The 19,574-nt window shown below is 47.0% G+C and overlaps 1 protein-coding gene across 1 annotated transcript in view; it reads right to left on the minus strand.

Moving 5' to 3' along the window:
- LOC311233144 (cell adhesion molecule 2-like) overlaps window positions 1–19,574 on the minus strand; it is a 937,635-nt gene that overhangs the window by 32,281 nt on the left and 885,780 nt on the right. The window contains exon 8 of the mRNA XM_084320035.1: window positions 6,866–6,976. Within this exon, the coding sequence (XP_084176161.1) occupies window positions 6,866–6,976 (111 nt within the window). The remainder of the gene's footprint in view (window positions 1–6,865; window positions 6,977–19,574) is intronic.

The raw sequence follows: 19,574 nt of genomic DNA on the forward strand, positions 1-19,574 counted from the left end.
ATGTGTGTGGTCCATGTCAAGTCCTCGGATATGTAGGCTCCGAGGTACTTAAAGCTGTTGACTCTCTCAACCGGTGCCCCGTCGATGCTGAGGGGGCTGTAGTCCTTGACCCCCGACCTCCTGAAGTCCACAATCATCTCCTTTGTTTTGCTGACGTTCAGGGAGAGGCTGTTTTCCTGGCACCATCCCGCCAGGACCTTGACCTCTTCCAGCTAGGCCCTCTCGTCGTTGGCAGAGATCAGGCCCACCACCACTGTGTCGTCAGCAAATTTGATGATTGTATTGCTACTCCGCTGAGCCACACAGTCGTGTGTGTACAGGGAGTAGAGGAGGGGACTCAGAACACAGCCCTGGGGGGATGTTGAGGGTGATGGATGAGGAGGTGCAGTTGCCTGCTCTCACCACCTGGGGTCTGCCCGTCAGGAAGTCCAGGACCCACTGGCAGAGGTCATAGTTCAAGCCCAGGTCCCTGAGCTTGGCTATGAGTATGGAGGGGACTATGGTATTGAATGCCGAGCTGTAGTCGATGAATAGCATTCTCACATAGTTCCCCTGCCTCTTGTCCAGGTGTGATGCTGCTGTGTGCAGCACATGGGCTATGGCGTCCTCCGTGGACCTGTTGGGGCGGTATGCAAATTGCAGGGGGTCCATGTTGATGGGGAGGGAGGAGCAGATGTAGCCCTTTACTAGCTTCTCAAAGCACTTCATGGCTATGGAGGTGAGAGCTACAGGGCGGTAGTCGTTGAGGCAAGCAGGCTTGAATTTTTTGGGTACAGGGATAATAGTGGACTTCTTCAGGCAGGTGGGGAAGACAGCCTGTTCTAAGGACAGGTTAAATATGTCAGTGAATACCGGGGCTAGTTGGTCGGCACAGACTTTTAGGACGCGGCCGGGGATGCCGTCCGGACCTGCTGCCTTCCTGATATTCACTTTTTTAAAGGTCCGCCTCACCTCATGCTCTGTTACCCTGAACACTGAGTCTCCATCAGCAGCAGACCCCCCCCCCCCCCCATTGCCGTGGCTTGTGGGCTGGTGTTGTTATTACCAGCATCAAACCTTGCATAGAAGGTATTGAGGTCATTTGCTAAGGAGATGTCACTGTTCAGTTTGAGGGAGGCGCCTTTGTAGTCTGTCATCGTTTTGAGCCCCTGCCACATAGCTCTAGAGTCAGCTTGTTCAAACTGGAGTTAAATTTTATCCCTGTAGCGCCGTTTGGCCTCTGTCACTGTCCTCCTTACGTTGTATCGCGCCACCTTGTGGTCATTCATGTTGCCTGCCACTAGGCCGTCGTTGTATGCTTTGGTGCGCTCTCTCAGAGCTTCACGGACGGATTTGTCTACCCAGGGTTTTTGATTTGGGTAAACTCTCATTTTGGTAGTGGAGATTGTTTCTTCCACCAAAGTACAAACATAGTCCAGCACTGTCTCCGTGTAGACATTAATGTTATCTGTGTCGCGGAACACGTTCCAGTCTGTGCAGTCAAACGCAGCCTGGAGCGTCTCCTCTGACGTCAAATCCCATTTCTGCACCTCTCGCGAGACTACAGGAGTGCTTTTGATTCTCTGTTTGTACTTTGGTGAAAGGAAAATGGACGCGTGATCTGATTTACCAAATCAGAATGAGCCTTGTAGCCACCCTTAAATTGCGTGTAACAGTGATCTAGGATGTTACCGCCTCTGGTGTTGCAAGTCACATGCTGATAGAAGTCAGGTAATACCTTTCTCAGATTGGCGCTATTGAAATCACCCACCACTAAAATGGCGGCGTTAACGTTCGCCGCTTGTATTCTATTTACCTCGTCGTGGAGTCTGGAGAGCGCGACGTTGTTACTGGCTTGCGGTGGAATATACACTCCGATCAGGACGATCGCCGTTAACTCCCTCGGGAGGAAGAAAGGACGACACTTGATGGTTATATATTCCAGGTCTGGGCAGCAGTGGTTCGATAATTCCTTCACGTTAGTTGGATCGCTCCAATTGTTGTTAAACATGAAGGCGATACCTCCTCCACGTTGTTTGCCGGACTCTGCTGATCTGTCCTTGCGGTGGATGAAGAAGTGGTCGGCCGGTTGTATGGCGTGGTCTGGGACGTCCGGCGTCAACCACGTCTCGGTGAAGCAGAGAACGTTGCAGTCTCTAACGTCTCTTTGGTATTGAATCCTTGCTCGGATATCGTCCAGTTTATTGTCAATTGATTGTACATTGGCTAGCAATATACTGGGTAGTGGCGTTCGGTGTCGTCTGGATCTCAGCCTGTTACGGATCCCAGCTCTCTTCCCACGCCGTCTGGTTCCTTTGTTCCTGGGGTCGGGATCTGGTCCCATTTTCCTGAGAATCTCCACAGGCCATTGTTGCGGTTCGGAAAGCTGATCCAGTGAGTAATCCAATCGGTAAGTTTCCCGTAATCCGATGTCTATAAGTGACTGACGGTCATACACATTAAATGCACCTACTGTTGGTACAGACAAAACTCTTAAAACTATAAATATTAACAAAAGTAAGCACAGTCTCGACGGAGCGAACAGAAAGGCAGCCGGTCGGAGCAGCGCCATTCTCTCTTCAAGCTGAAACCAGTGGAACAGGTGACTTTCTGTCTGGTCTGTTGCTGTGTTTGCTGAACTGATCGGTATAAAACGTTTTATCAGTGGTTTGCTAATATCAAAACATGGCCAAGAGTTATAATTCAGTTCAGCTATGAATAACACTCTGTCCCTCTATCTGAGAGTGACAAATAATATATAAATAATATTGGCTTCACCTCTGTCTCTACGTTTGTACGTCACAGCCTGCTAAACGGCTATAACTCTACGTCTGTAGCCTACATCACATCCTTTACCCAAGAGAGGCAAGATTTCTACCAAATCCGGACATCTGCGACCAAATTAGTTTGAAAGAAAATGCGAAAATAACTTTAAGCTTGTCTAAACATTTGAGTTATGTAGTTATCAGAAAAATAACATTTTCTGTGTAAAGAAATCATACCTTTTATGGCTGCATCTATCATCGTTTCCATGGACACAGTGAATAAACAAGATTGCACAGACACCGTGAAATCTTCTTATTTAACTTTTTTCAACGTATTTTTGGTTCTTATTCATAAGAGACCAAAGATATGTGGCGAACAATAATATTATATTATGATATTATATATTTATTCAATTTAAGGAACAATAATATAATATTATGCATTCAATATGTTAAGAGAAACACTATTAGTATAGTAGCAGTGGTTAGTTTACTACTAGTTGTATGACACGGAGGACGCCATAGCCCATGTGCTGCACACAGCAGCATCACACCTGGACAAGAGGAAGGGGAACTATGTGAGAATGCTATTCATCGACTACAGCTCGGCATTCAATACCATAATCCCCTCCAAACTCATAGCCAAGCTCAGGGACCTGGGCTTGAACTATGACCTCTGCCAGTGGGTCTTGGACTTCCTGACGGGCAGACCCCAGGTGGTGAGAGCAGGCAACTGCACCTCCTCATCCATCACCCTCAACATAGGGGCCCCCCAGGGCTGTGTTCTGAGTCCCCTCCTCTACTCCCTGTACACACACGACTGTGTGGCTCAGCGGAGTAGCAACACAATCATCAAATTTGCTGACGACACAGTGGTGGTGGGCCTGATCTCTGCAAACGACGAGAGGGCCTACCTGGAAGAGGTCAAGGTCCTGGCGGGATGGTGCCAGGAAAACAGCCTCTCCCTGAACGTCAGCAAAACAAAGGAGATGATTGTGGACTTCAGGAAGTCGGGGGTCAAGGACTACAGCCCCCTCAGCATCGACGGGGCACACAGCTTTAAGTACCTCGGAGCCTACATATCCGAGGACTTGACATGGACCACACACATTGACAGTGTTGTGAAGAAGGCACGACACCGCCTCTACTTCCTCAGGCGCCTAAGGAAGTTCCAAGTCAGTCAGAAGATCCTTAAGAACTTCTACTCATGTACAATAGAGAGCATCCTGACTGGCAACATCACCTCCTGGTTTGGGAATAGCACTGCACAAGACCGAAGCAGACTACAAAGAGTGACACGTTCAGCTGAACGCACAATTGGAGGGGGGCTCCCCACCCTCCAGAACATTTACAACAAGCGGTGCAGGGGCAAGGCTAAGAGAATCATTAAGGACTCCAGACACCCGAACAACTGCCTCTTTGAACTGCTGCGGTCAGGCAAGCGATACCGGAGTCTCAAGGCGAGCACAGAAAGACTCAGAAGAAGCTTCTATCCCCAGGCCATCAGGCTGCTCAACGAACAATGAACACTACACAACAACCATCAAACGCACATAGCACACACATCCACACGCACACACTCACTTTAAACAAACACACTGTAGCACCCACTCCCCACACTTTATAGCACACACTCACTTTAAACAAACACACTGTAGCACCCACTCCCCACACTTTATATTTATTGATAAAGGATTGCACTACAACTCGTACACCTTACTGTAAATTGTACCTAAATTGTACCTCATCCCATTTCTGCTTTGCACTATATAGTATTGTATATTAGTACACTGCATAGTATTGTATATTATGGTAACTCAGTTACGTCTATTCTGCATCGAACATTGTACATATGTCTATACTGAACACTGTGACCTCATTTTCTACTTCTAATTTACATGCTATACTATGTTATTTGATACTTATCTTGTCTAGCACAGTCTCTGGAGCGTAACAGTAAGAAGCATTTTGTATAAAAGTATTCTGTACTTCTGTATGACAACTATTAAAGAAACTTGAAACTTGAAACATGGAACATCATCCAACTCTCTGCGTAGGAGAATTATCTTTTTCAGATCATGTAGGTTATTCCTTGGCAACAGCTGACTGTAGACTGAGTCAGTATGTGTTTTCCACACCACAGTTAGTGAGTTTGGCATATCAGGAACCCTGGAGCCTCGTCAAAATTCTTCAGAATTCTTCAATCAATATCTGAAGTGAAAGAAGAAGAAAAAACTACCCTTCATACTATCTTTTACTATCACACACTTTGCCACTAAATAATCTTCTTTGCCTATATTACTACCTACTATACTAATATGTTGTTACTACTATGCACTAAGACTGTAGCACCCAAGTTTCAGGGTGGAGATGTGTTACACTCCCAGACCTGTCCAGGGTTGGGAGAGGCAACCCCACATTGACATTAGAAACAATATGAGTTACTGCCCCACACAGGGGGTTGATGGTGGGGTCATGGCTCCACCTGGTGCTCACCTGCAGTTAATGCAGTCAGTTAAGATGCTATCTGATTGCATTAGAAATATATTATTATTACAAGTAGGTTATTTGTTACAAGTGTTGTCTGTGTAGGTTGTTCCTTGTGTTTGGTATTCTTTCCTGTGTTTTGTATCGCCTAGTTCATCTTCCTGTTGTTTTGATTATTGTTTGGTTCTATGTTCCCCAGCTGTTGTGATTGTTAATTGGTTTCAGTATATATTGCTTGTTGGTTGGTCGAGTTATTGTGGCGTCATTGTCTCCTCGTTGTCCCCGTGTCGTGCCTGTCTTCCCCGTTGTCGTCAAGTGAGTTCATGCCTGTCTACCCCTGTCGTTTTCTTGTTTTCCTTCGTTGTTTTGTTAGTACTAGTGCCTTTCGTTTGTATTGTATTTTGGATTACTCAGTAAAGCTCCCTTCATCAAGTATCACCCTTCGTCTCTGTCTCGGTTCTCTCTTCCTTGTCTGCAACTGTGTTCTCCTCCCTTCATTGCCACCCCTGTTCGTAACAGAGATGTGTGGGTAGTGGGTGGTGGTAGGGTGGTGTTAGTGAGTAGAGGGGTGAGGATGTGTGGGTGGTGTTTGTGAGTAGAGGGTGAGGGTGGTGGGTGGTGGTAGGGTGGTGTTTGTGAGTAGAGGGGTGAGGGTGTATGGGTGGTGGGTGGTGGTAGGGTGGTGTTTGTGAGTAGAGGTAGCCCCTTACGTGACTGTGATGCACGAGTGAATCCACAGTCACTTGCTCCTCAATAGGAAACCAACGTATGTTGACCATGAAGGACTGGTTCTGGCCGAACCGTTCGTTATACAAGTATCACAGCAAAATTTCAAAGGTACTCACAGTTGCACGAGGGTTTCGGACAAAAATACGCGATGGTTTGAAAGCTCGGCGTTGCTAATAAACATTTTAAATATATTTTATAAACTGGTCAACACTGCATTATTTCCGGCGTTGGGTGCATGATGCGCATGCGCTGTGATCACAGCACAGGCGCACCAGGCAGCCAACGCCGGAAATAATGGCGCTTTGAGCCGTGTTGACCAGTTTATAAAAAATATTTAAAATGTTTATTAGCAACGCAGAGCGTTCAAACCATCCCGTATTTTTGTCCGAAACCCTCGTGCAACTGTGAGTACCGTTGAAATTTCTCTGTGATACTTGTATAACGAACGGTTCGGCCAGAACCAGTCCTTCATGGTCAACATATGTTGGTTTCCTATTGAGGAGCAAGTGACTGTGGATTCACTCGGTGCATCACAGTCACGAAAGGGGCTAGAGTAGAGGGTGATGATGTGTGGGTGGTGGGTGGTGGTAGGGTGGTGTTTGTGAGCAGAGGGGTGAGGGTGTGTGGGTGGTGGTAGGGTGGTGTTTGTGAGCAGAGGGGTGAGGGTGTGTGGGTGGTGGGTGGTGGTAGGGTGGTGTTTGTGAGCAGAGGGGTGAGGGTGTGAGGATGTGTGGGTGGTGGTAGGGTGGTGTTAGTGAGTAGAGGGGTGAGGGTGTGTGGGTGGTGGTAGGGTGGTATTAGTGAGTAGAGGGGTGAGGGTGTGTGAGTGGTGGGTGGTGGTAGGGTGGTGTTAGTGAGTAGAGGGGTGAGGGTGTGTGGGTGGTGGTAGGGTGGCGCTACTGTACCTTCTCTGCTGGTGCCTGTGGGGTCATGGGAGTCTAACAGAGCAGTGGTGTCTGGAGGGGTGGGGGGAGGGGGAGTGGTGGTGGGTGGAGGCGGTGGTGAGGTGGGGACATCTGAGACAAAAAACATACAACATAAAACCACAAACACATAAGGGATGGATACAGAAAACAATGACATGAAGGGAACAAATGCAAAAATAAATACATTTCAACATAATAATGGAAATCCGAAAATGTCAAAATCATAACATGATACGTATGGTAAAGCATGCATAAATGATACACCTCCTAAATGTGACGTTGGGCTGTTGTTGATGAATTTAGAACAAAATGATGAACAAGGTGTCATTTTGTTCTACCACACTGGTGGTCCCCGAACCCCTGCTGTCAGAACCACTGTAGTGTTGGCTTTAGGTCTGGTTAGAACCTGTCACGGAACACAGCTGTGCATCAGTAATTATAATTTTTCAGCTTCAGATGTATGATTTGATTTGTTATAACAAATGTTTCAGTGCACCCTCTCTTTGAGCACAGCCAACCCAAAGTATGTTGCGGGTGTGGTTCATTGACAGGAGATGTCAAGTTAGTATCATAATACAGGAAGCTTTCAAATGTAATCGAATGAATGAGACCAGTATGATCAGTTGCTATGGGAGATTTTGACACTAAATTGATGTTTCTCTGACCCAGTGGCGGCTCTGCCACTAGGGGCGCACGGGCGCCGACCCACCTGCAGGTGACCTGCTGTTAAATCAGAGAAGAAGAAAATAAAACTTTTTAGTTTTTTGTTTTATAGCCCTATAAATAATATAAACATGTTTAAAATGAATAATATTTACTCATTTTAAGTATGTTTGTATTTCCAATGCACAATATAACGTTATTATCGCAATTAAAAAACACTCGTTTTCCTGAGCAGGAAGTGACATCACGTTTTTTTTATTTTTTCATATTTCTCGGCCCGGGCAAGACGCGACAGCGCTCTGAGTGCGCGTCACAGTTTGATCGCTGTATCCGTCACAGCCAATCAGTGCATAACGCGTTGTGCATTGAAATATGACTATTATGTTGGAATCCGGGCGCGATTTGAAGCGGTCTAGCCAGTAGCGTCAAGAATTTCTGTAGCCGCATTTCGCGGAGACGCTCTCTGATTGGCCGACGCCAGTATTTTTTTCCGTAGCAGAATTTCACAGAGACGATCTCTGATTGGCCGAATCCAATTTCTAATGTTCCAATTCTAGGTTATTCCTAGGTTGGTCGGTGGAGATAGTTGTGTTGTTGTGAGAATGATGCAGGCAGCTGTTTGTCTTAGACGAGCGTGCCGTGACTGCAAGTTCTTTAGACTGTTAAGCTTAGGCACTCTTTCAAAGTTGGTTAACACTTTGACTGCCTAAAAACGCTTTACAGCGTCATTGCTGGCCATGCTAAAGTTGCCGGGGGACGCTGTACAGCGTCCTTATATCAATATTTCAAAAATCTGGAATCGGATTCATATTCCCCCTCCGCTGGCCTGATATCCACCAGCAGGACCCACTGAGCTCTCTGGCGGTTCAGGAGCGCCATCTGGTGGCCGATCGGCGCAACCGCTTAACAGGAAGCGCAGTAGAGGTTTTGCTGGTCGGCCCTATTACTTCCGGCCACTCGGTATAGGTTCCGGCACTCTAGCTCGTCACTCTACATAGCGATCGATTGCCAATAACTCGATAAACAACATGATTTGGACGTATATACCATTATACAAGCTGGAGATGGACCGGGTAATAATATATCCCATAATGATAACATTTCTACTCGACGATGATCGCCCAACGGCGCGCGGAGACTGGGGTGAGTTTCAGCGTGTAACGTTACCATCTTCGATACTAACTGCTTTTATCAACATTTGACCCACATTAGATGATTGGTATAACGCTGCCCACGGAATTATAAACGCCCCCTCGCCCATCCGGTCAACATCAGATGACGTGTAGTAACTTCTAGAAGTACGTCTAGTTGGAATTTTTTATATCGCGCTGATTGCCATCAAACTGTATTTCATCATCAATATAATGCATTTGGGGCTATATATCACGTTCTGGAGAAAGTTGCAGAAAGAGATGAAAACATACTTATACATTAGACCATACTTTACTATGAATATGTGAATGAAAAAGTTTAACGTTGCTACACAATGAACAATACATATAGGACTTTGAATGGGCCCTAATAATGGCAATGTAGCAATAGAATTTAAAAAGTTATAGCCCTGCAAAGAAGGGGACTTTCTCCATAGACAAATAGCGCTGGCAATCTATGGTATATCATTAATTTAACCCAAGGCAACCAAAGTGTTAAGGTTAGAGTTTGTCTTAGAGCATGGCGATAGAACGCCAGGTAGTTTGCAGTCTGTTCGAGCGGAAATGGACAAAGGAATGTACTTGTGTTGTGCTAACAAGCTAACACTTGGCTAACAAGCTATATGGCGGATGCAGTCTGGAGACAGTGGACAGTGGTCTGGAATATACACACGTTTATCAAGCTCTCCTGCCCTGGACGTTTCAACTAAACAGTGAGTCTCTCTCTCTCTCTCTCGCTCTCTCTCTCGCTATACACAGCTGTCTCCGCGAAATGCGGCTACGGAAAAAAGTATTGACTGTGCTTGCTGAGACGATAATTAATAGGCTAGCGATTCAAAACGCGCTGCTGTGTTGTGAACTATAACATTAATTTAGCTGCTGCTGATGCATAATGAATGAATGGTGAGTTGTTTAAAATGACAACATACATGTGTTAATTATTTGATTTGATTGATCCGAGAGACAGAGAGAGATTGCTCCAGAGCATCTCAGAGCATTACATTTTCAACTCGACCTATTAACGTGAACTGCGAACCACAAGGCACCAGCGGCAGCGGCCGCCACTGCTCTGACCTGTAGATCCAGCGTAAAATAATTTAGTTTGAGACTCGCCACTCACAGCACGTCCTGCCCACTCACAGCACGTCCCGCCCACTCAGGAGACAGGAACTGTTCCATTTTCATCCCATTGGTGCAATTTATAATCCATCATCTTGCTTTTAGTATAGTGGCTTTTACTAGGATTATTTACATAACCCATATTTGGTTTATGTCATTAAACTGCAACCTGTTTAATGGCTGATTTATGCTGAAGATGGCAGTAAACCTCATAATGCAGATGGATGGGACATCTAAGGACATTAGCAGGAGTAAGCAATCCTGTCTACCAGTGACATGTTGCAATGTTAATGGACCTCAACAAAAACAAATTTCTATGGTGTGAATAAAACAATAGGTTATAACTATAACCATGTTCTGTTAGTAGTGGTGACGCTCGGCGTCACTCATGCACTATCCTCGCATATGTGCACGCGCACTGAATAAAATTCCACAATGTACCTTTATCCCAGTATTCATCTGACCACACCCCTCGTTAGCTTACCTTCATAAGCAGGTGTGTGGTCACCTGCTCTCCTCCTTCCCAAGCTTTCACCACAAGGTGAGGTCAAGGGCTGCAGCGGCGTCGGACGCCGAGCGTCACCACTACTAACAGAACATGGTTATAGTTATAACTAGGCCTGCCACGATAACACATTTTGCTGGGCGATTAATTGCCCCCGAAAATATCGCGATAAGCGATATTATTGCGACCGGTTAGAGAATTTTTTTTTTGGAGAAATTTATTTCCCAAAACTTTTATTTTGAAGCCCACCGCTCCGTCTTTTCCGGTGTTTAAGACTTTTATTTTGAAGCCCACCGACCGGACCGGAAGTATTGTTGTGATTATTTCAGATACTTTTTGGGTACCAGAAAAGTCAGGTGAAACACTGCAGACCACTGAATAGAGACGCGTCTCTAGGATTTCATAATCATTATGTTTGCAGCAGGCACAAGTGCAATAAACAAAGGATACAGTCACTGTGTATTCTGCCTCATTTATTGATTAAACAAAACCGACATCAACACAATTTGCCACAGAGCGGAGAGTTTAGTCTCGCAAAAAGATCGCTGACTTGTTAAGGCTTGTTGTTAGGTTAGGTGCTAATGTTGTGCTAGCGTTTTAGCATGGCTATCGTACATAGCGTGATCAATATAACTCGCTATTGATTGTTTGTATGAGTAACGTTAATGCTAGTAGAATAGACACAACGTGAGGTAATCATCCATTTTAAACCGGTTATTACCTAATGCTAACGTTAGCAAATAGACGCGACTGGTAACGTTACAGCTTGTTAGCCTAATGCTCGTTAACGTTAGCATAGACAGCCTAGCTAACGTTAACGCTTGTAGAATAGACACGTTAGCGTTAGCAGAATAGACACAACGAGGGTCTCGTTAATGTTGTTGTTGATTGATTGATTGAAAACTGTGTTTACTCTGTTTGTATGAGTAACGTTAATGCTAGTAGAATAGACACAATGTGCTGTGCTCTGTAGTAAAGCCAGCGGCCCGCCTCCCAACACGGACAGTGACTGACAAGGGGCACTGGGTCCGCCTCATTAAAACAAACGCGCAAATAGCAATTAATCGCGCCCGTCAAAATCATTGCATTCATTTTAATTATCGCGGCAATTAATCGATTTATTGCTTATCGCGGCAGGCCTAGTTATAACCTATTGTTCTGTATCGTAGTGGCTCCGCTCGGCGTCACTCATGCACAAGGGAGGCCGAGCGGGAGCCACCGGCCGACAAATACACCCCGCTGAAGGCCCCCCACAACCATCAGAACAGGGAGGGCCGAGCCCCCCCGACCCCCCCTAATGGAGGGCACCCCCCCTATTGGAGGTTTCCCGGGAGGGCGACGGACCCGACCGTGCGAAGAGGCACTCAAGCAACTCAACGCACAGGGTGAGCAGACCGTGGCCTGACCCCACGACTACACACACGCACAACCCGCATGCCACCCGGGAACGAACGGAGGGAACAACCTCGTTACTGCCCCCAGAATCACGGGGTCAAGGGGAAACCCAACCCCGTGGCAAGGCCGTAGCAGCGGAGCGCGAAGGAAGGCCCAGACCCACCAAAGGGACTGGACCCCCTGGAACGGGGGCCCGGAGAGGTCAATGATGCCAGCATCAAGACCCCACCAGGTGAGCACTTAGTGACCCCGCCCCCCACATCGCCAGCGTATTCGGACAAAGGCCCCTCAGCCGAGCGGGCCCTGTCCCCCCAATAGTACACCGCCTGGCACACTGACCCTGCAGAACAGGCAGTCAGCATGGCCGTAAGCACACAAAAAAGGTTAACCAACGGAAGCAGGCAGCGCACCGGGGAAAAACCAGGCAACAGGCTGTTAACCCGAGCCTGGAGACTGCGGACGAGACAGGCGCCAGAGGGGACAGCTGAACACAGCCGCCCCGGCGGAAGGGGCGTATGCTGCCGTTGTTGCATGACCAAGCCTCCATTTAAAAAAAAACCACCCAGAGGGGTTGAGGCAGAGAAGGCTGACACGATTGGCAGACGTCATGAACGTGCAGGGGCACCCTCAACCGGGTAACCCGGGAGTTGACACTGCTCCAACACACCAGGGAATCAACCACCTTGGTGTTACCCAATGCGGTGGTTGTTCCTATAACCCCTCAAGAAAAAAACTCCAAAACACACCTGCGGGTATACACCGGCTATACCGCAGTACAAGTGTTTCAGTTTTCAAAAAAGGGTTAACCCAGGCCTACGGGTCGACGAAACATTACTTCGGACCGGGCCCGGCGATACGAGAAGCACAGGATCACCAGAGGAGGTCAAAGACCACCCCAACAGGCCCCTCTTCGCCATGCGTGAGAGAGGAGCGAAAAGAATGGAGAACCAGCCCCAAGCACACCGTACTTGGTATTCCCAGGCGGTCTCCCAACCAAGTACTAACCAGGACCAACCTGCGTAGCGGCCGAGATCTGACGAGATCGAGCGTGTACAGGTTGGCATGGCCGTAAGCCATTACGACAGTGCAGAGTACAAAATGTACCCAACCAGGGTCTCCATAGCGCTTAACCCTGTGACACCTGGACCGACCTGGCATTTTCCCCCTGAAAAAGCCCAAGTCCCTCAGGGTACCAGAACAGCAGATCTGCATCCCCGGCGGACAACGGGTTTAACTGATCCGGACCAGCGTGACCAGAACCAGTCCCGTGCCCTAACCACGCCGACATGCCTACTCCAGGAGAAGGGGCAGATATGCGTGTTGATCTTAAACATGAAAAGAAGGCGCCACCCAGACGTTCGGTGCGAACCGCGCCCGGTGGCCCACCCCCAGGGCGTGAGACCCCTCTACATATGTTCAGATCCATTCCGTCATCATCCCCCAGATATGAACGAGAATCCGTCGACAACCAAAACAGGTCGTCGGAAGAGGAAAAACCTCCATCCCAGTTGCTTTATAAAAACACTGTTTTAACCTCAAGCAACCAAGGCGTGCCAGTCAGTCGCCTGATTACAGAACACCCCGAGCTAGCACTATACATGCGTCGGGACACAACCACATCAATGAACAGGCTATTTAGACCTGTCATTGAATCCCCAAGGCGCCCAGGGGAACGACAAGAGGGGTGTGATGCTCCCTAACTCCAACTCTTCTCAATAGAAAAGAAGGAAGCACCAACAGTATGTATCCCAGTCTACACAGCCGGTGGTAAATTTTTTTCACATTTTTACATCCCACCACCCTCCCATAGGGAGGAGACGGAAATCCCCAGAGAGACTTCCCACGCGAGCTGTACAGATTGAAAAGAATATATTGCACCTTGAGCCATGTAAAAGTTTGGTTTTAGGGCTCTCCGGGGAGGAGGCACTGAACCCATACACACTCAATAATCGAATTGAATCGAATACACACACAATAGAGTAGGACTCCTTCTTGAGGTTCCACTCACCTTGACAATCTGAGGAGGAGGCTCTGTACTCTGAGGAGGCTCCCTCACATGGAAGGAGAGCCCCAACTCACAGAAGGCCCGAATAGGAGCTTCGTGAGGAGGAGCCCTGACCACCCCCCGAAACAGATCCATCATATGGACCTGAACAGCACACGGAAGTCCTACCAACAGAGACGCGCACAGTGACGTACTCTATGGCGGGGGAATTTCTGCGGTGCACACGCCCAATATTCCAGGGCGTGGGACCAGGAAACTCCCTCCCCCCCCCCTCACCCCGTAACGTGCCGAACCGCAACGTGACAGGAACCTTGAAGGACAGGTGGGTTTACCCCTGACCAACAGAAAAAAGGGGGAGGAAAGGTTACCAGTTCACCCCTTTACGACCCCACACCCATGATACGATGTAAAGACAAAAAGAGTATGACGCAGTCATAGATCAAATCAAATCAAATTTATTTATAGGGCCCGACAACACACGTTAATGTCCCCATGGGCCGTACAGGTCTTCTTTAAACAAGTCAAGAAGAAAACATAACAATAAGTCAAGAACAGAACAAGCACACCATAAGGTCCAAATTTTTTTAGATGAATGCAAATAAATGAAAGAATGCAAGCACTCCCAGACATACCCCACGCGAAGGTAAGGAAAAACTCACTAAAACCTAACAATAGGGAAAAAAGCTCCACAGGCAGTGTGGAGGAGAGAAACCTTAGAAGGGCCATTCAAGGGGGGATCTCCCTTCTAAGATGTTGGTGATAGTAGTGTTGCAGACGGACAGTTGGTAAGCATGCACTCATGTGTGTGGTGAAACACAGATGAGTGCATGCAATAGCAACTGTACATTTTGAAAGATTAAAGATAGAGCTAATAGCGATAGCAACTGAACATTTTGAAAGATTAAAGATAGAGTTGATGGCGGATCTATTTGAGGCACAGCTCCATGAAGCGTCTAACAGCTTCACACAGCGCATGTGCCAACCTGCTATCTGATTTTTACTAAGGAAAAAACACAGAATAGAGAGGGCCCTCCAAGAGCCCCGGTACCAGACTTACACATGTGCTTCTGTGGCCAGCCCAACCCAGTTGTAGGTCACACGACACACACAACCCATTATCACCTACAAAAAATGGCAAAAACACTCTACAGAGGAACGCCGTTTTTCATAATGAGAGAAGACACAATTCTCGATTAGTATCGGCCACAGGCCTTGCTAAGCACACACGAAAAAGTGACCAAACAATCTTTTCTTTAGGAAAATAAAGTTTCTCAAGCGGTTAGCACAACCCCAACAACTAAGCCAAGGGTTACATCGTATCCCTACCACACAGTGACACAATATAGTGTAACAACATGTCTGAAAGGAGGATGAAGAAGTCCCCAGGGAACCGGGGGGAAACACAACCCTCCTACTTTACCCTTAATACGGCCAGTTAAACAGGTAAACCTGTTAATATGTGAACACACTGTTCATTGTCATTACAGGCTGAGAAAATAATCATTCTTTACTCATATGTCACTAAGCATACTGTAGCTTTATAGGTTAGTTTAACCCCCTTAGTTGTGAGTACACGATACATGAACACACAATGTGTCTCAACACAACAAACCAGATCATTTCCACATCTGTAACAATAACCCGATTTGCATGGAGACCAGTGACAAGACAATTCACACATAACTCGCGTCATATCCTAAATGTAGTGCAGCAACACTCGTTTTTGGAAAACATCGTTATTTACAAAACATTTAGAAGGGAAAGCAAGAAGAAGTGTTCAAGGTCTGGTCAGGACCTTGCCTACCGGGAGCGCAGATCAACCGAATTGCAGTCTCTAACATGGCACCGAAGTAAACACAGCCTCCTGTGTTTGACGACACGGGCAGCTCGCTGCTCCAACCCGCCGCTACGGTGCTCCTTGTTGACGCAGTCCTCGCTGGCCTGGCTCCGGGCAGGTTCGACGGACATCCTCTGTCAAAGATGACGTCGTAGTCAAGAGTGTTTAAAACATGTTATAGTCACAGCACGTTCAACAGTGTAGCATTAAGCCAACAGCCGCTCTCGGCCGATAGCAGCAAGCTAACGTTACCTAGCCTAGCACAACAGGCTTGGTAAACACAGCGAGCTAGCGCCGCAGCTAACAGCTGACTGGCTAACACAGTAGGCCACAACTAGCACGCAAGCTAATTAGCTACCACCGGAACTCGTACACAACGATACAACAAGTCACACTCAGACAGGCCGCCGTTCTGAAACCCTCCTCACCTTTTAAGAGAGAAGAGAAACGAGATGTTAACACAGTTTCACAACGGTGAGTTTACCAACATCCGGCGGCACCAGCACAAATCCCATCTGGGCTGTAGCTGACTTGAACATGGATTTTCCGATAATGAACATCCATGCTCACATTTCCTCGTTTAGGGTAAACTCTCATTATACGGTGACAGAGAAGTACCCACGCATCCAGAGATCCTGAGATCACCAGTTTACTGGTCGTGGCCCACTAGTTGCTATAATGGGCTTCAGACCAAGGTCCTCTGCTGTTGCCTAAGAGGCTGAACAAAAGGACCCTAATCTGGGGCCGGTTTCCGTAAACATTGTCAGCCAGCCCCCATAGCACTAACAGACAAGTGGAGCTCGCAAGCAAAACATTACTCACCAACCTGGAACCCACCGCTTCTCACAACAGACGGTGCGTCACTACAGTCCAGCTGTGTCGCTGAAAGGTTTTACCGCAACCAGCCACAGCAAGGAAGACTGCAGTTGGGAGACATGTAGCGGCGTGCTCCCAATACGAAAACCGGTGGAGGTTGTTTAGAATGATCACCATCTTCCAGACACTCCAGTGACGAAGACAATATCGCCGTATTTTCTCGAAAATAGTGAGAGAGAAAATAAAGATATGATGTCAACGTATCTCTTGTTTTCCAACTCTTCTCCTACTATCACATCACGTCAAGTGGGGATCTACCGAGGCACTTCCTTGTGGTGAAAGCGAGAAAGGAGGAGAGCAGGTGACCACACACCGGCTTATGAAGGTAAGCTAACGAGGGGTGTGGTCAGATGAATACTGGGATAAAGGTACATTGTGGAATTTTATTCAGTGCGCGTGCACATATGCGAGGATAGTGCATGAGTGACGCCGAGCGGAGCCACTACGATACAGAACTGTAGAGATGAACATGAGCTAAACTAGTGTGGACGGTTCAAACCTAGTGTCATAGCAGCCGTGCCTGCCCTTAAGCCTAGTAAACCTAACAAAATTAAATTACTCGTAATTGTATCCAAATTAGAGAGGCATTTTAACGCTTTCACTACCACACTACAGAAGGTTAACCGCCTGCAGTGTGGTAGTGAAAGGGTTAACCTTCTGCATTGTCACAGTGAAAGGGTTAACCATTTGGTATGTGGTAGTGAAAAGGTTAAAATTGGTGGAATATACACCTTTGGGCCAATAGAGGGCGCTATATTTATACACCTTATAAATGTGGAGTCAATGCATTACAATGTCATTGGTTCCACTGTGTCAAAGTTTGCTGTTGAATTTGGTCCTCTCTCGCCCCCCGTCTCTCACTGTCTCCCGTTAAACGTTAAACCGAGGAATGAAACTGAAATGGTCTGAGACAAAGTTAATGAGATAACAGCTGAATGCCTATATGTTTATCTCTCTCCCGTGTTACGGGTGAGCTACAGACATTTTAATTGGCAGTGATGTCGCTCCTCTCCTAGATCTGTGTGCCCGGGTGACATTTCGGCCTCCGCGTGTATCACTGAGCCGCTAACTGCATGTCTGGAGGAGAGGAGACAGGGGGGGGGGGGGGGGGGTGTGGACAGAAAGTTCTCTATCACAGCACTACCATCACAAATACATTTCCCTGGAATTACGGCGGCAATTGCGAAAAAGGCTAAAAGGTGTGCTAATCACTAATGAGCAGCTGTCATCTCCAGAGAGCATGTAATGAGTCTGTATCTAATCTGCCTTGTTCTAAATTACCTTCTTATCTTGTGGCAGAGAGGGGGAGATGTTTTATAGCATCCACCGCTACGTTCATTTGTTACTCTCGTTGCATTGGCGTTAATGGTGTTGTTACATCTGAAGGAACGGAGACGGCAGACGCGAGGACTCGAACATGCGGTGTGCCGCGCTAATCAAACCTCTGGAACGGTTTTCACTTGAGATGACAGCAGGAGGCATACTGGTCAGAGGAGTGTGAATAAGGAAATATGATGGCTATAACAATCCGATTCCGACTCCTCCCCGGCAGTGTGTTGAGGTGTCCTTGAGCAAGGCACTTAACTAAGATCCTCCAACCAGGCTTGGCTGTGCGTTCTGCTTCTGAAATGGATTATATATTGCTGTTAGAACAGTTAGATGCTGGCTGCCCAGGCCGTACGCATATAACGCATATTTACAACCTCTCCTCTCCTCTCCTCTCTTCTCTTCTCTGTATAGATGAAGATGTAGCAGTACTGTCTATCTGTATGTCATGTATGTCATATAATGTTATGATGAATTGAAAATGGGGGACCCTGATGTAAACAAGACGAAAGTCTTTCTCTGGTCTGCATCCCCTTAACAATTGTGTGTATTGAGCTGTACTGTATTGTACCAATTCTGCAATCTGTTAATAAAATGTTCAATCAATCAATCAAAACTCTGCTCCACACCTAAAGTTCTGAGCGCACTCGGAGTTTTAGCCACGGACATTTCAGAGAGAGATGACATCTCTCCACGGACATTTCAGAGAGAGATGACATCTGAGAGATGAGAGATAAGAGAGAGAGAGAGAGAGATGATAGATTCAGATGAGAGATGACATCTCTCTCTATTTGAACAACCACATCAAACAAGAGGTGGACGCGGGCAAATACTGCGGCATGGTCATGCTGAACCTACAAAAGGCCTTCGACACTGTCAATCACTCCATTCTGATTGACAAGCTAAAAGCAATTGGTCTTGATAGTTATCAGTGAGCTGGATGCAATCCTACCTGGAGGGGAGAGAACAGATGGTGGAGGTAAACGGTACTCTATCCCCCCCCTCACAGTGAGCTGTGGTGTTCCACAAGGAAGCATACTAGGACCGCTACTGTTCCTAATTTATGCAAATGACATGTCGTCAGCTTGTGACTGCAACTTGTTCCTGTGTGCGGACGACTCAGTCCTGCTGGTCTCTGACAAGAACAAGTTGCAGGTTGAAAAAGCCCTCAGCTCGGAACTAGGCAAAATCTGCATATGGCTTGCTGATAACAAACTATCATTACACATGGGCAAAACAGAGTCCATTCTCTTCGGTTCAAATAACGAACTCAGCAAGACCGACGGCTTCTCAGTTACAGTGGGTGACAATATTGTCACAAGGAAAGATGAAATTACCTACCTGGGTTCCATCCTAGAGGTAAATCTTTCCTGTGACAAAATGGCATCCAATGTAATAAAAAAAAAGAAAAAAAATATAGATTCTTGTACCGGATCTCCTCTCTGGTAAACAAGAATACCCTGAAGACTCTGGCAGGAGCACTCATTTAAGGGTACTACGACTATGCTTGCACCTCATGGTACCAAAGCACCTCAAAGGCGCTAAAAACAAGATTACAAACATCACAAAACAAACTGGTCAGACTACTACTTGACCTTACCCCTAGAACCCACCTCACCCCTGCCCACTTTGACAACCTAGGATGGCTTAGAGTAGACGACAGAGTACAGCAACTTGCAATGGGCCTGGTCTACATGTCAAAATACTTCCCAAAGGTCAGTGAATACCACGACCACAACACCAGAGGAAGCTCAACAAATGTTAAACCCAGATTCGGCTCAAACAAGGGACTAAACACGTTTAGCAATTAT

This window comes from Notolepis coatsorum, assembly GCF_963971535.1.
Source record: "Notolepis coatsorum genome assembly, chromosome: 8".
In the NCBI taxonomy this organism is placed as follows: Eukaryota; Metazoa; Chordata; class Actinopteri; order Aulopiformes; family Paralepididae; genus Notolepis; species Notolepis coatsorum.